Source organism: Pseudorasbora parva, chromosome 3 (genome assembly GCF_024679245.1).
Source record: "Pseudorasbora parva isolate DD20220531a chromosome 3, ASM2467924v1, whole genome shotgun sequence".
Lineage (NCBI taxonomy): Eukaryota > Metazoa > Chordata > Actinopteri > Cypriniformes > Gobionidae > Pseudorasbora > Pseudorasbora parva.
Window position 1 is genome coordinate 26,968,938 of NC_090174.1, and position 18,158 is coordinate 26,987,095.

The following is an 18,158-nucleotide window of genomic DNA, read 5'->3' on the forward strand; positions in this document are numbered from 1 at the left end:
CTCCATTTATTATCCTAAATTAGATGCACCTGTTTGAGGTTGTTAGCTGCATAAAGACACCTGTCCACCCCATACAATCAGTAAGAATCCAACTACTAACAGAGCCAAGACCAAAGAGCTGTCCAAAGACACTAGAGACAAAATTGTACACCTCCACAAGGCTGGAAAGGGCTACAGGGAAATTGCCAAGCAGCTTGGTGAAAAAAGGTCCACTGTTGGAGCAATCATTAGAAAATGGAAGAAGCTAAACATGACAGTCAATCTCCCTCGAACTGGGGCTCCATGCAAGATCTCACCTCGTGGGGTCTCAAAGAAAGGTGAGAAATCAGGTCAATGAGCTGGGACCACCGTTTCCAAGGTTACTGTTGGCAATACACTTCTACATCATGGTTTGAAATCATGCATGGCCCGGAAGGTTCCCCTGCTTATACCAGCACATGTCCAGGCCCATCTTAAGTTTGCCAATGATGATTTGGATGATCCAGAGGAGTCATGGGAGAAATTCATGTGGTCAGATGAGACCAAAATATAATCTTTGGAGGGAGCTCAAACTCCATGTTTCAGCGACAGGCCAGAAACCTGACTGATTTAGAGAAGATCTGTGCAGAGGAGTGGGCCAAAATCCCTCCTGCAGTGTGTGCAAACCTGCTGAAAAACTACAGGAAATGTTTGACCACTGTAATTTTAAACAAAGGCTACTGTACCAAATATTAACATTGATTTTCTCAGGTGGTCAAATACTTATTTGTTGTGCTGGCTGGAAGGTATGGTTTGTGATGTGGAGTTTGTGAACACCATTTCATCCTTATCTGGTTACACAAAGGCTCTTCAATCTCCAAAACGACTGCTACTGTAAATGAAACTTCTCTAAAATTGGACCTTGTGTGATACAGTGACATGGGTTCCGGTTGATCAATGTGTTGAAGGATACACAGGACAGTTTGGGACCTTTAGTGAAAATCCAGATAAGACTTTATTCAACTCATTACTGCACACATTAACTTTGAAATGGTTGTGAACTTTGTTTATATGTAATTTGATTGTTTTTGTATTGTACTATAGTGTGAATTGACACGGTCAAAAGATTGCTGTGAAATGAGTGTTGCTGTACTTTAACTGAAAATACTAAATATAAAATATCACTAAAATTGCATTCAAAAAGACTCTATGAGCTATGTTTATTCTGTGTTAACTGAACTATTAATGTGGTATGTTTCCGTTTTAACAAATCGTATGACTGGTTTTGGGTTTAGTTAAGCCTGGGATTGTTATATAAATGGCCAGTCATTCTTCATACAAATAGATAGTGAACAAAATCCTACATTGTGATTTCTGGATTTTTTAATTTTATTTTTATATTATGTCTCACAGTGGACATGCACCTGATGACAATTTCAGACCCCTCCATGATTTCTAAGTGGGAGAACTTGCAAAATATCAGGGTGTTCAAATACTTATTTTCCTCACTGTAATGTTGCAAAAGCTTTGTTTCAGATAAATGCTGTTCTTTTGAACTTTCTATTCATCAAAGAATCCAAAAAAAAAAAATGTTACTGTTTCAACAATGATAATAATCATAAATGTTTCTTGAGCAGTAAATCATCATTAGAATCTGTCAAAGGGGTAAACCAATGGAATAATTTTGAGGAGTTGCATTTAAGAAAATATTTTAAAACAATGGGCCTTATTCAAGAAACTTTCGTAAATATATGAGCAAATTCTGAGTAATTTGCGTGTAAAATTGACCTTTACGAAAACTCTCCTCCAGATTCACAAACGCTTCGTTAGTTTAACGTGTGTTTATTAGTGTATTCCAAACATGCGTAAATAAGAAGCGCGTGCACGCTCATTCATAATTAGCATAATCCCCGCCCATGAGTTACAACCAGGTTACAATGGGCAAATAAAATGAAAAAGATGATATTTTAATTTCCATTGGGGTGAATTACGTCATTTGTGTACCTCGTGCACACAGTCTGCTCCGGTCCAGAGACACATGCGAAATTTGCCACAAACCACAAAACATGTCGGATCCATTTGTATTCTGCAGGTAATGCTATTTTAGTTTTATGGAAAAATATCTTCTCCACCAATAGCGACAAAAGCTTTCGGCAGTGTGCTAGATGTAACTGGGCAATTGTTCAAAATATGAACAATATTGTGGGACATAAAGTCAGAATTGCAAGATATAGGCCCGGATAAAGCCATTATTTAGATTTTTTTTTTTTTTTTTGCACACAAAAACTATTCTCGTTGCTTCGTAAAATTATTGTACAGTCACTGTAGTGAGATTGACTTTGTAACAATGTTTTTAGTGCCTTTTATGGGTCTTGTGAGTGGGAATGTACTGAATGCCAATTCGAGGCATCTGAAGCCTTTCTCAGCCATCAGCTTTGGAAAAAAAATATCTTCATTTGTGCTCTGAAGATGAACAAAGGTGTTACAGGTGTCCAACGACATGAGGGTGAGTAATTAATTAAATAATTTTTGGGTGAACTAACCTGATAAATTAGGACATTTAAGCAACTTAGAAAAAACATTAGCTACTGATGTGAATCTTGAAACAAAACATAGGCACTGACATACTTTCAGTTAAAACAGCTCAAACATGCAGTTTAGTGTGCATGCATGGGACTAGGCTTACCTTATCTGTGAACCCCGGAATAAAGACAGAATTGTGAGATATAACCTTGCAATTGCGAGTTATAAAGTCAGAATTGTCATTTTATATCAAGTTATGTCCAATTCTGAGGGAAAAATAGACTGACCTTTTCCCCTCAGAATTGTGAGTTTATATCAAGCATTATATCAATATAACTCCAAGATGTAAAATTGCAATTGCAAGAAAAATTGTCAGAATTGTGAGATAAAACATTTGTATTATGTGGTGGAAACAAGCTTCTATAATTTTAGTCAGGGTAGTGCCATCTGTAAAGGGTTAGAAGTCTGTTCAGTTGTTTAGCTGACAAATGTCTTTCTGAAAAAGAATTCAGCAAACCTGTCAGTTATGATACAATACGAAGGAACGAAAGGCTTGTTTCATGCTGTGGCTTATAAAAAATGCTACTCTTTAACTGCAAACAACAACAATATACTATGGTTATCTAATAATAAACTACTCACAGTTTTTCATTGATTCTATTTTTTGAGAATATTTTAAGAAAAAGATTTAACAGAAGGAAATATATAAAATAATAAAAAAAATAACCAAATGATGAGAACTTGAACTTGAGAACTATTTTGAGCACACCAAATTGCACAAGAACAATTTTATTTTTGTAACAAAAAAATACAATTATTGTTATTATTTTCATAGTTTACAATGTACAGTGCAACATCAAAAACTGAGGAATAAATACATAAATAAAATTAAAAAATAAATAAATAAATTCACATACGATGATATCACATAAGATAAATATTCAGACCCCTTTAAATATTTCACTTTGCAGCCATTTGCTAAAATAATTTCAAAACAATTCTCATTAATGTACACACAGCACCACATATTGACACACAGACCCTTTGCTGTGACACTCATATATTTAACTCAGGTGATGTCCATTTCTTCGGATCATCCTTGGTCCAGGTTTTTTTTAGCATATTTCACAAGTTAAATATATTCTGAAGTACAGCATATACAACTTAAATAAAACAATTGAAAAATAACGCTGGTCAAAATTAGAGAACACTTCAAATACCTTCAAGTTTTGGGTGTTAATCTGGCACTTGGTGCTAATTTCCATAATAATCTGGCAAACCCTATTTAATTGAAGCAAATTTACCAATTTTCACTGACTTTGCGAGATGGAACGCCGCTCTAAGGTTACTGAAACCATACGACACCAGGTTGTCCAGATGAAGTCCAAAGGGATGACCCTTTCAGCTATTGCAAAAGAAGTTGGTCATTCCAAATCTGTAATTTCTAGAATATTGAGGCTTTACAAAGACACAAATTCATTCAAGTATCCCAAAAGGTGTGCAAGACCAATGCATGAGAGGACAGGACAATGCGGAGACTTTCATTGTGGAATCGGTTCAACACTGCAGCTGGAATTACTCGCCAGTTCAGAGCTGAACACAGTAAGGATCTGTTTTGCCATACAGTGTCTTGTCATTTAAGAGAATTCAGACTGAAAGCTCACTCTACAGTGACCAAGCCTCTCATCAGCAGAAAGAATCAAAAGGCTAGACTAACCTTTGCTGAGGAGCATGTTGTGTGAACAGAGGAGAACTGGTCCAAAATTTTAGTGATAATGCAAGTTTAATTTATTTGGGTCCGATGGGAAACATTATGTTCGGCATTAAACTGGGGAAAGATTGAACCCAAAGTACCCAAAGACGTCAGTGAAAGATGGAGGAGGAAGTGGCATGGTTTTAGGGATGTTTCTTTATCAGGAGTTTTGTTGAAGTACCTTGGTATTTTGTAAAACATGCTAGCAGAACAATGGTATACCCAACTAATCGTCCTTCAAATTTCAACCAATGAATATCAACAATATTTCTGAAAAAAATCTAATGTTTCTAAATTGTTCTCTAATTTTGATCTCCACTGTGTGTGTGTATATATATATATATAATATATAATAAATATATATAAAATGTTACATTTGTTTAGAGCTTTCTTTTATACAAATAAATACTAGTCAAGCTTGATATAATGTAAGATTTATATGTCCCTGCATTCACCTTTGCCTTGAATACAACCTTCGCACATCAAACCATAATCTCACATAATTTGTCTTTTTAGATTAGATTTGTGGAGGCTGATTGACTGAATTTTGTCATACCTTGAATATGTACATATCTTGAAACTTGTCTTGAATTGCCTACACTGGTACATAGACCCGCTTCCTGTGGGTGATCCTCTCCATAGCCCCAGAGCTTAACTTGAGACATGCGGACAGGCAGCGGGGACATGCAGAGAAAGCATATGATTACTAATATATGTGAGTAAATTCAGTTTTATGTTTTATATTTCATTCATAAATAAAAATATATAAAATACACCTGTCATGTGTTCAGTAAAAACATGAAAATAAAGGGTTGTGTGTTAAAGGACAACTCTGGCGAATGTTTAAGTTTATCTTGATCGTTATATCTTTGTGAGTACAGTCTATAGAGAAAAAAACGAACCGGATTGGTGCTTGCAACACGGAGTTATTACAGTTAATGCCCAGAGCCCCCACTCTGCTAAAACGGCAGCTTTGGGGGCATAACGTAAAGGGTGTCTTTGTGCCTCTTAACAGACACAAAATGCAATTAAAATGTCGGTCCAACATGAACAGGTCCCTTACATGACAACGAGATGCGTTTAGCCACTTATCCATGTTTAAATTCACCTGTTTTAGGCGGCTTCACCGGAGTTTCGCCGGAGTTGTCCTTTAAGTAAACTTGCTGTTGTGACTTAGTTTTGTAACAATTAATGCAGAAATTCATAGTAGACCCAAGGGTTCACATTATTTTTTTTTCCTGCAAAGGCATAGAACATTTCTGCGGAACAGTATCTATCTACTAGTATCTTTTAAGGGATGTAAAATTTAACACTATACCGACGGTTTAGAAATACATCAAAAACAGTATACGATTTGTGTTTAACGTATTACTCAAAATCACAAAAAAATAAAATAAATCCTTCTAGCAAGCTAGGTAAAACAATCAAAAAAAATAAAATAAACCTATAAGTTGAGTCAAAATCATTTTGTCAAGATTTTCCAGGGTGGTCTGGCAACTGTGGATATAAATGATATTCCTGATATGGAGGTGGAGCTGATGAATCAGACTGATGAGAAACTGAAGGACCAAATTCACCAGGAGGTCCAGGGTAACCAGGAGCAGGAAACTGACTCAAAGGAGGTCCAGGGTAACCAGGAGCAGGAAACTGACTCAAGGGGGGTCCAGGGTAACCCAGAGAGCCAAAATGACCAGGTGATTCAACCATATTAAATGGAAAGGCAGATAGAGGCATAGGAGGTGGGTTGGGGTACACGTTGCCACCTGGTGGTTGATTCCAGATTCCAAAGTCACTGTTTGTAGCACTATTTGCACCTGATAAAGACTGAAGAGGTAGAATCACTACTGGGAACTTGATCTCCGGGTCTGAGGCAAATGGCACATCCAGGCAGACCTAGGCACAAAAGCACACATTCAGTAATTACAAAATGCATTTAACAACAAATAATTTAATTAATAGTGGGTAACAGAAATGTGTGCCTGTATGAGATGAGCAATCAGCACAGTCCTTGATTGAAAAGACAGTTAAAGGGATAGTACAGCCAAAAATGAAAATTAGCCCATGATTTACTCACCCTCAAGCCATCCTAGGTGTATATGACATTAATCTATCAGATGAATACAATCAGTTATATAAAAAAAAATGTTCTGGCTCTTCCAAGCTTGTTTCTGTTTTGAAGTCCATAAAAGTGTATCTATACATCATATAACTGCTCCACACGGCTCCAGGGGGTTAATAAAGTCCTTCTGACAGAAATGGAGGTCCAGAAAAACCAGAGGTGGTGGAATAATCTGCCTCTAGAAATTAGGTTAGTCCCTTCCCTGACCACTTTTAAATCTCTTTTAAAAACGCACTTGTTTTCAATGGCTTATAATAATAAAAAAATTATAGTGCTTGTTGTGCTTTTATGTTTTAATGTCTCTACCTTTTTTTCTTTGGGTTTTATTCGATATATTCATTTAGTTTTGTATAAATGGGTGTATGACTTTGCTTAATTGTGTTTTAATTGTGTCCATATATTTTAGGTCTTTTTTGTCGCATCTCCCCCTTTATGATGCGCAAAATGTTTTCTATTGGTGAACGATCTGGACTGCAGGCTGGCCATTTCAGTATCCGGATCCTTCCTCTATGCAGCCATGATGTTGTAATTGATGCAGTATGTGGTCTGCCATTGTCATGTTGGAAAATGCAAGGTCTTTCCTGAAAGAGACGACGTCTGGATGGGAGCATAATGTTGTTCTAGAACTTGGATATGTCATTCAGCATTGATGGTGCATTTCCAGATGTGTAAGCTGCCCATGCCACACACACTCATGCAACCCCATACCATCAGAGATGCAGGCTTCTGAACTGAGCGCTGATAACAACTTGGGTTGTCATTGTCCTCTTTAGTCTGGATGACATGGTGTCCCAGTTTTCCAAAAAGAACTTCAAGTTTTTATTCGTCTGACTACAGAACAGTTTTTAACTTTGCCACAGTCCATTTTCAATGAGCCTTGGCCCAGAGAAAACGCCTGCCCTTCTGGATCATGTTTAGATATGGCTTCTTTTTTGACCTATAGAGTTTAAGCCGGCAACAGCGAATGGCACGGTGGATTGTGTTCACTGACAATGTTTTCTGAAAGTATTCCTGAGCACATGATGTGATTTCCATTACAGTAGCATTCCTGTATGTGATGCAGTGCCATCTAAGGGCCCAAAGATCACAGGCATGCAGTATTTATTTTTATTTTTATTTTTTTTGTGGGGGGGGGTTGGGGGGTATTACTGTAGATGGTGATGACTTCAAACTCGTTGCAATCTTTCTCTGAGAAACTCCTTTCTGATATTGCTCCACTATTTTTTACCACAGCGTTGGGGGAATTGGTGATCCTCTGCCCATCTTGACTTCTGAGAGACACTGCCACTGAGAGGCTCTTTTTATACCCAATCATGTTGCCTATTTACCTAAAAAGTTGCAAATTGGTCCTCCAGTTGTTTCTTATATGTACATTTAACTTTTCCGGCCTTTTATTGATACCTGTCCCAACTTTTTTGGAATGTGTAGCTCCCACGAAATCCAAAATAAGCCAATATTTGGCATGACATTTCAAAATGTCTCACTTTCAATGTTTGATATGTTATCTATATTATATTATGATTAAAATATAAGTTTATGAGATTTGTAATTTTTGTTAATTATTGCATTCCTTTTTTTATTCACAATTCGTACAGTGTCCCAACTTTTTTGCAATCAGGTTTGTATTATAGTTAATTTATATATTTATTATTGGAATTTATATTATATATATTTTATAACTACTTTTACATTTACATTTAGCAGATGCTTTGATCCAAAGCGACTTACAAATTAGAGCAATAGAAGCAACTACACAAACATGGGGCAACAGCATCTCAGTTAATCTAGCGGAGTACAAATAGTACAGTACACATACAGATTTTTAAATAAAATTAACAGACAAACAAACAAACAGAAATTAATAGAATAGTTAAGTGCTAGTCTTCATTGGTCAGGTGCTACTGGAAAAGATGCGTCTTGAGATGTTATTTTGAAAATGGCTACAGACTCGCCTGCTCGAGGTAATATAGGCAGGTCATTTTACCAGGTGGGAACGGTTCAGGAAAAGGTCAGTGAGAGTGATTTAATGCCTCTTTAGTGTCGTTCACTTGCAGAATGCAAGCTTCTGGAGGGTGCACAAGTCTGAACAAACGAGTTTAGGTATATTGTTGGAGAGCCAGTGGTTGCTTTGTAGGCCATTTGATGCGGTTGCTGTTCATCATGCTGATGAAATGGAGTCCAGCTAGAAAGAATCGAACCGGAGGGGTTACATTGGTGCCGTGACCTGGATGAGAGTGAGGTTTAGTGGGGGTGAGTGTAACGGAGGCAAGCTAGTAAGAGCTGTGTGGGTAAACCCCACTCCCCTGATCTCAGGAGATCCTCTAGTGACTGACACTAGAGGTTGCAGCCTTTAGCCTCCTGGTTAGAGCGGCCAACTCTCATGAACAAGAGAGGTTACACTAAACATGGCAAAAAAGGAGATGGACGTATAACAGTCTAGTATTTCTCTGCCAAATACACTCCTTCAGGATTTGAACAAGTTTCGTCAAGTTCTGTGTAAAAAACTGTGTATGTTATGTACCCTTTAAGATATGGTTATGAGTAAATTTTGAGCTAGGAGTGGGATTAGTGGCTCAAATGATCTTTTTGATGTTATTTCTGTCAGGACCACTATCGTCAAATATGATTGATTGACTATTAGCATATATTTTGGATTGGCGGTATGGTTCTGTTCTGGGCAAGAAATCCCTGTGCATTCATGCAGCCGAGCACGGATAAGAGCTGGGAGGGCAGCCGCCTTAGGGTGAACAGAACAGAACCAACATAATATATTATTGATATCATTAATGCCAATATTTATTGTATAGCATAATTCTAGAATTTATTCTGATCAAGGGGAATTAGAATACCAAATCCTAACTGACAAGAGGAGGAGCTGGGGTGGAGGAGGGTAAATGAGCTCCGGAGAGACGCGATAGCTGCTGATAGTACTGAAGGAGCTTTTATATGTATGCTGTGATAGACATCATATTCCTATAGGTAGACGTGATCAGCTGACAGTCAGCTGATGAAAGTTTGGCTAACGTTCTGCATTTATTCAGGCAGAACTGATGCTACACTTGATGTTGCTATTAAGTGCCATTTTCCTACACATTTTTGTCCATTATGTTTTATATTCTCATAAAGGTTTGGAGTAGGGATCTAAAATGTATCTATAAATTGGTAAAAGATAAAAAAGTAGGATATAAAATATTCATAAATATTTTGTTTTGTTAGCTAAATACGTAATGTTTACATATAAAATTTGTCAATGGGTTCATATTGTTTCAGCATTTTTTAAATGTCCAAAAATGCATGTTTTGCAACTGTTAATGATACATATTAATACCCAAGTATTAACAATGAGACCAATCTAATGTATTTGTTCACTTCATTGCAATATGACTGTTTGTCTTTGCTTTATATACTGAAACTCACCCTGAGTCTGTATTCAACCTTGAGAATCCTGCAGTTTAGGATAGAGATGTTAAGGCTGGGAGGAATGGGCAGCACTTTGGTGATGGTTTTTCTTGAGTTCGGCTCAATGGGTTCCCCTTCTTCTTTAACTAGTTCATGTGTGTGAAGTCTTCTCTTTCCTCTTGCAAAAAAACTGTGTTTTTCATACAGGCAGTATTTTGGCTTGACTGCACGGGATGAATTGTTCTGAACTTTAGCCAAAACTTTCAAATTCTCTCCTGTAGTGAGGCACAAGATATAATAGGGTAAATTGAAATTACTTGATAAAATATTGCTTGAAACCATGACTCTGCATTTTAACAAAATAGCCTCTTAATTCACATTACACATGAGATATAAAATAGATAATTAAAACTTTATAAACAAATGTAATGATAACAATATGATTGCATCTGTGTGTATACATTTTGTGCAAGTTCTGTCTTTTTTTCTACAAGTCTATGCTAAATTCCACAAGTAGGGACTTCTAACTGTTTTCATGCTTAAAATGTGTAACTTCTTTTGTCAATAATTACAATAGCTGAATCATATATCATCATTATCTACTTGCTTACACAAGAGTGCTTACAGAGTGTAAACAAGAAACTCATGGATGTTCATTCACTTTTCACCGACTACAAAGATGATTTAGCTCCAAATGATATATACTATTTTATATACATTTCATCTTCTTAAAAAGATTCCGAAATAATTTGAATAAGGCTCCCCTTAAAATGGATGTCTAAAATGATCCAACTTTGAGTTTCTTGACAAACACAAACATATATAAATACATATACATACATACATATACACACACACATACATACATACACACACACATACACTCACCTAAGGAACACCTGTTCAATTTCTCATTAATGCAATTATCTAATTAACGAAGCACATGGCAGTTGCTTCAATGCATTTAGGGTGTGGTCCTGGTCAAGACAATCTCCTGAACTCCAAACTGAATGCTCAGAATAGGAAAGAAAGGTGATTTAAGCAATTTTGAGCGTGGCATGGTTGTTGGTGCCAGACAGGCCGGTCTGAGTATTTCACAATCTGCTCAGTTACTGGGATTTTCACGCACAACCATTTCTAGGGTTTACAAAGAATGGTGTGAAAAGGGAAAAACATCCAGTATGCAGCAGTCCTGTGGGCGAAAATGCCTTGTTGATGCTAGAGGTCAGAGGAGAATGGGCCGACTGATTAAAGCTGATAGAAGAGCAACTTTGACTGAAATAACTACTCGTTACAACCGAGGTATGCAGCAAAACATTTGTGAAGCCACAACACACACAACATTGAGGCGGATGGGCTACAACAGCAGAAGACCCCACCAGGTACCACTCATCTCCACCTCAAATAGGGAAAAGAGGCTACAATTTGCACAAGCTCACCAAAATTGGACAGTGGAAGACTTGAAAAATGTTGCCTGGTCTCGATTGCTGTTGAGACATTCAGAGTCAGAATTTGGCATTTAAACAGAATGAGAACATGGATCCATCATGCCTTTTTACCACTGTGCAGGCTGGTGGTGGTGGTGTAATGGTGTGGGGGATTTTTACTTGGCACACTTTAGGCCCCTTAGTGCCAATTGGGCATCATTTAAATGCCATGGCCTACCTGAGCATTGTTTCTGACCATGTCCATCCCTTTATGACCACCATGTACCCATCCTCTGATGGCTACTTTCAGCAGGGTGTCACAAAGCTCAAATAATTTCAAATTTGTTTCTTGAACATGACAATGAGTTCACTGTACTAAAATGGCCCCCACAGTCACCAGATCTCAACCCAATAGAGCATCTTTGGGATGTGGTGGAACGGGAGCTTCGTGTCCTGATGTGCATCACACAAATCTCCATCAACTGCAAGATGCTATCCTACCAATATGGGCCAACATTTCTAAAGAATGCTTTCAGCACCTTGTTAATTCAATGACACGTATAATTAAGGCAGTTTTGAAGGCGAAAGGGGTCAAACAGTATTAGTATTTTGTTCCTAATAATCCTTTATGTGAGTGTATATGCACACATATATACATATATATAAAATTTACCAAGGTAGTATCCCATTTTCTCAGTCTTTATGTTCATGGAGACACTCCCAAATGTGAAAAGATTCATTTGTTTATCTTTGGTTCCATACTGAGGCGCCTAAACAAGACAAAACAGGTAAAACAGAGGTGACTGAACATCATAACATAATAGAGGAACAGATGGTATTAATTAGAAAGATAATGCATAGGATTTTAGACATAATCTCACCATTAATTCAGGATTGGACACATCAGGACCAGGCACATAGTGAAACTCTGCTTTGGCTTTGCTGGAAATACGCATTGATCGGGAAAGTTTTGTCTCCAAAGTGTAGACAATTTTTCCAACTGAACCTTTAAAGGTTGGTGGAAAGTGCCTGTAAGAAAATAATTTCATGTGTAAATGTACAGCAGACATTATCAGAGACAGAGTAGATATACAGCAGACATTATCAATTAAAGTTCTTTAAAATAATATTGTCAAAAGTACTATTTATATTAAATATGTGCTGTATGAGTCATTCAATTTAATTTGGCTAAGGGTCAGCACAATAACACCTGCTGGCAGAGCAGATTTCTGCACATGGACATTTAATCTTGCAACTATAAAATTAGGTCAAAGATGGTAATTGGTGTGTAGCAGTGAAATGCTAGCAGACAAAATGTTTCAATTGTTCATATTTATTTTGTATTTATATTTCGTTGTTGTTTAAATTGGACTGCTGCAATTTCTCTTGAACAATTTCATGTAGGATAAAAACAAGCATCGTTTCACCTCACTGGAGCACTAATTATTCCATGTAAGGGCATCTTAATTGAGAAACACGAAAAGATCAAGTAGTCTAATAGTCCCTGCAACAGGTTGCAACCTTCTGCACTGTGGAACTTTGTTGGTTGGATTAATTAATTGACCTCATTAGACTAAGGTTGTACATTTTTAAAACTCATTTCCTTTGTTTTCTCAGGGAGACCACTATGGAGCCAGAATGGTGACTTTAAAATTTGGCATCACAAATAAAAATTGTCATTGAAAACAAAAGCAGAACTGAAAAAGGAAACATTGGCATTGAAACATTTGCATTGAAAACAGTTGTATTGGCATTGAAACAAGTATTGGCAATGAAAAAATAAAATAATTAAAATCTTACAATCTTATTCTTTTATTGTATTGGGATTTATTTGTATTTTTCAATGACAATCTTCAGATTTTTTCTTCATGTCACTCCTTTTCAGTGACAGATTTTTTTTTACAATGTCAGTTTTTTTTCAATGTCACTGATTTTCAGTTTCAACTTTCTGTCACTGTTTTGGCGTGGAGAGGGGGCGGGGTCTGAGGGGAGGGGTAAGTAGAGTGTAGTTTGCATATCATTTGCATATAGGTATACTGAAGCAGTAGGCCGAGCGTCACTTTACTGGAACTCGTCGTCAGCTCTGAAGCCTCTGGCATGACAAATGTCCAGTTTACCGGTAACTTCCGTTTTTTTTTTAATCTGCCATTTACAGTTTTATTTACGTGCAACCTGGCCGGTTTGCTTAACTTTTAACGGCCGTTATGCTGTTTTTTTCTCCCGACGTCGACTGGAACATGTAAATTACTAATATTAGCCGTGTTGGCTAACTTAACTGTGGTTAATGCAGGGTTGTGCATGTGCGTGTGTGTGGTTGGGGATGTCAGTAGTGTAACTTACACAGCCCTGCTGATAATCATGTATGTGTTAATGTCACAGGCTATGTTACTGTTAGCCACTGTTGTGATGTACTCATACTACAGCAACAATATAGCCTACCGACAGACACCTAACGTTAATTAATGTATTTGCCAAACCGGACTTTTAGCCTTATTCGGTGCATATGCATGGTGACCAGTGTTTATATTTGACCCTGCATTAACCACAGTTAAGTTAGCCAACAAGGCTAATATTAGTAATTTACATGTTCCAGTCGACGTCGGGAGAAAAAAAACAGCATAACGGCCGTTAAAAGTTAAGCAAACCGGCCAGGTTGCACGTGAATAAACATGTAAATGGCAGAAAGGAACTGAATTGTAAACTCATTCAAGGACCAAACCTAAGCAACCTAATCTGTGTTCTTCACTTTCAACAAGAGCCAGTTGCTGGGGATTTCAAAGACTTCTCTTCTGAAACCTTGAAGACAAATCAAGAACCACTGAAGCAGATGCTATTAAATTATGTAAAGAGCTCAAAATGGCCTGCTCTATGGGTGGTGGTGTTCTCACAAATGGGTTTAGCAACAGTAGAATGTTAGTGATAGCTTCAATCACACAATCAGACAGGGCTGAAGAAATGTACATATGTTAGAACAGATTATTGTAAAAAGATTAGTAAAACCGAGGTAGTGATGACATCAAAAGGCACAGCATTTTTTCCATGCCATACAGCGAGAGCAATTCACTTTTTAGTGCCTGAGGCAGATCAGACACAATTATTTGTTATTTGTCACACAAACTGCAAAACACTTATGCAAAACCAGACAGCAGACACTGGTTAACACAACAGCAAAGAAACAAAAACACAAAAGGTTTTTAGAGAGATTTACTTCATTCAATTTGAAACTCAAAAATAAACCTTTCTTATCGTATACATGTATAACTGTATAAACATATATCCAATTTTTTCCAATCTGATGGTAGTCTTTTTAGAATTGTTATGCCTATGTATGTATTCAAAGTCTTTGTTTTAGATTTGCATACTGTTGTTAACCTAGATCACATGTAGGCTAGGCTATAGTTTGGTATAGCCAACATGCAGAAGGAAGCACATTTCTCGATAAGAAAACTTTTAACCCTTAAAATGCATTAATGTTTTGGTAATCATTATTACATATTCAGGTCTTTAGCAGCCTGGATCTATATATAACATGAAGTAATCTCTATCTGTCACAATCATTTATCATCTCCTGATATTAGAGTAACAATTCCAGAAGAATAAAATAAAGCATATTTTGTTAGCTTTTGGAGATTGGAAGGGTTCAGTTTGAGCAGATGTTTTATACCATCTTCACTGTCCTCATCAGAGCTCATTTCCCAGTACATTCAGCATTTGGCTCATATTCACAATCTCAAAACTATCACTTTCAACTTCCTCAAAATAAATATTTAATCGCTGACAGCTTCTTCACCAAATCCACCATCAGGTTAGCCTGACAAGCCAGACCCACATCAAGATGTTTGGTCTGGAAACTCACCATAGACAGGGCTCAATCCGAGGGGCGGGATAAACGGTTGTCTTTCAAACTCCCTCTGCACACGATAGGATAGCGCTACAACCAACCAGAGCAACGAAGGTGAAACAGAGCTTGTTGATAGATTAAACATTCACCGTATCCGGTCAGCAAAACTCTGAACACATCTTCCCTTCTTAAGAATGACTTCAGTGCCGTTCTTTGTTCTTTTCTCAGAGAAAAGCTTAACTCCAAGTCTTCCAGAATCGCAGTCAAAGCTGATTCGAAAGACCGCCGCCGTTCGCCAGTTTCTGTGTTTACTAGAAGCACGCAAACGCAACTCGGCCGTCGTCATTATGGCCCTGCCCACCGACTCTATACACGATGTGATTGGTCCGGCAAGAGTTAGGGGAATACAGCTCAGAAGGGTATTGAGAGTTCCTAAATGACACTTGCGGGCAGATTAAATTTGCTGCCGCTAGGGTGTGTCTAGATTTCTAGGCTACGATCATGTGATCGTGAGACTAGAAATGGGTGTATGTTAGCATCACAGATGTATTATCCACAACTTTCCTGCGAGTCTTAGTGGGCGTCGCCATGACACTCGATACTTCCGGTTGACGGTATCTCAGTTCCGGTTTAGCACACATAACAGTTATGCTGCGTTCACACCAGACACGAGTGACGCGAATCAATAGCGCTATTCGCGCGAACATGGACGCGTGAACATTTTGACTCCATTCGCTTCATTCACTACACAACAGACGCGAATTTGCGTCATGGGAGGGGCTTCTGCCAGGCAGCGGCAGTCGTCAGAAGGACGAGCCGAGTTAAGGCTGCTCTCGCTGGGGTTGATGAGCGCTGAGCGCCTGGGTCTCTCACCTCAGAAACCTACTGCTTCCATAAATCATGCAACATAAACGGACCCGTTTGACATGTTGCCTAGCACCATACGCACCCATTCAATGCCCAACGAGCTTAAAATAAACTCAAGAATTGTGATGTAGAAGTAATATTTATATTTTAATATTTGTAATTGTTGAAATCATGTCAGACATGTCAGTAGACTTTTTTTTAATCAACATGAAAAAAATGAATGAACTTCAATTAAATTAAGTGCATTGTAATAAAAATTAACATTTCATTGCTGTAAATTTAATTATGAGTTTATATATTAGTTTAACCTATTTAAAATACTGCAGTACAACTGTATAATTTTTTGCAAGGGGTATGTTTATTGTTTTCAATAATTTACAGATTTATTGTGTAGCAAGACCGCTCTGACAGCCTAAAAATAGGGACCTGCAATCCCGGGACCCAGCACAACCGAGTGCGGCGCGGGATCATATTTGATGGGTGAATGCGGATGCGAGTGGCAAGATATTATTGTGTGCGTGTCGCGGCAAAATAAAATTATTTTGCGGGACCCCCGCAAAGTGGAAATATCTAACAAAATAAATAACTAAAAACAAATAAACCTTTATTTATAATAAAATAAAATCGATTTACAGGCGCATGGACGGAAGGTAACTCTCGCATGGATCATAGGAACAGCCAAGCCTACCACACAGTGGCAAAATGTCTGCACCGCATAACTCAGGTGAATCGCTTAGTGCTACAGATATTAGTAAGTTCTTGTAAGATAGTCAGATCCATGCGACCATCTGGGACATGTGATCATTTTGCCTGAAGCGGTGTTGTAAAAGTCTACTCCTGAATCCTCATAATACAACCAAGTGTTTAGCTGATAACAGTACAGACTAACGTAAACCGGAAGTTCGTTACCGGCGTGTTCTACGTTGCCATAGCGATCATGGAAAAGGTCAGAGTTCGGGAAAGTTGTGGATACAAGTGATTGCATTCAATACAGTACTGCCATTTCAAGTTTTGATTCATCCGGATTCTTTCTATTCTTTTGTTTTTATTGCCTGCTGTAACTATGAGTGAAACGTCAATTCGTCGGTGTATATCAGATATTATTCCACAAGGTGGAATAAAGGTGAATTGCACTTATTCAGTCATCAAACTTTCAATTATTGTTGTGCATAAAAAAAAACTTACACTGTTACACACCTCTATAAATATATATTTATTAATGGGAAAACAGGCATTGTATTTTTTCCCTTGTTAGGCCTATATTGTTTAATGACTTGATTGAGCAATACTAAGAAGGATGATGTGTAACCAAAACTAAATAAAGATGTGTTTATTGTATTCAAGAAGCAAAGATAGAATTTCATGGTTTACTTTTACTTGAATGTACACTTTTTAAGTAATTTTGTTTGTGGCACTTGTTGAGGTGCAACGAATCTTTAACTTACTGTAAAGGTAACTGAAGGGTGAATGGGTAAACATGACGGCCAGGTGCCACAACCGACGGATCTAACAAGTTAAATATCAAAGCAAAGATCAGCATGTTTTTCAATTCTCAAAGCTCATTTTGCAATATTCAGTTGATCCGCGAACAGACTTACACGGCTGTCCTGATGAATCTCTCAGCATGTCATGGTCATTACCTACAGGATCAAGTTACAACACAAAGCTGGTTAAATTGACATGATTTCTACTAACACAAAAACTAAAAATATAGTTCGACATACCATGTGTTTTGTTCTCCCGAACAAAAAACCTCTCGACGGAATAATACTTCTCCTTATCCGAGTAAACAACAGTGTTTTTGTGACGTTCGCCCCAGCTAACCTCTGCTTTTCCTTTAATTTTCACACTCAGAGACTGCATTTGTATGTTCTTCGCTACATCCAGAATGACTTGTCCCGATATAAAGTCACCGCTGGTGAAGGTATTTTTCTGATTGATAGGACTGTATATAACAGAAATGTTTTTCACAGTGATGGACATCACGTCTCCTGGTGCCAGTATCCGTTTCTGACGTTTGAGCCCGATCGTCGAATCAGTCAGGGATCAGGCATGCGCTTCCTGCAGGACGCGCTTGCCGCTTCTGTGGGTGTGGCGTAGTTTATTTATAGGCTAACGATATATAAAGAAATGATGCTGCAATGATAAAATGAAAATGTTTTTTTTTTTTTTTACCTTGGGTGCATGTACACCTATTGTAGGAGACCTCAAAAAAAAATTAAACATTTAAAATGGCATAATAGGGGCACTTAAATTTATTTTTGAATACTC

The 18,158-nt window shown here is 37.6% G+C and overlaps 1 protein-coding gene across 1 annotated transcript; it reads right to left on the reverse strand.

Moving 5' to 3' along the window:
• Positions 1 to 3,236: 3,236 nt before the first annotated feature.
• Positions 3,237 to 17,944, reverse strand: LOC137070799 (arrestin domain-containing protein 3-like). Its single transcript, XM_067438247.1, has 7 exons — positions 17,612 to 17,944; positions 17,486 to 17,527; positions 17,333 to 17,393; positions 12,061 to 12,208; positions 11,853 to 11,949; positions 9,771 to 10,027; positions 3,237 to 6,127 (listed from the first exon to the last, which is right to left on the reverse strand). The coding sequence occupies exons 1-7, from the start codon at positions 17,868 to 17,870 to the stop codon at positions 5,705 to 5,707; spliced, it is 1,287 nt and encodes a 428-aa protein (XP_067294348.1). The 5' UTR covers positions 17,871 to 17,944; the 3' UTR covers positions 3,237 to 5,704.
• Between the last annotated feature and the right edge of the window lie 214 nt (positions 17,945 to 18,158).

Coding starts and splice junctions, on each gene's coding strand:
- LOC137070799 (XM_067438247.1), bottom strand. CDS start 17,870: ATGTCCATCACTGTGAAAAACATTTCTGTTATATACAGTCCTATCAAT. Junction 17,394..17,485: donor AGATTCATCAGGACAGCCGT/GTAAGTCTGTTC, acceptor TTAACTTGTTAG/ATCCGTCGGTTGTGGCACCT. Junction 6,128..9,770: donor AGGTTGAATACAGACTCAGG/GTGAGTTTCAGT, acceptor TTTTGTGCCTAG/GTCTGCCTGGATGTGCCATT.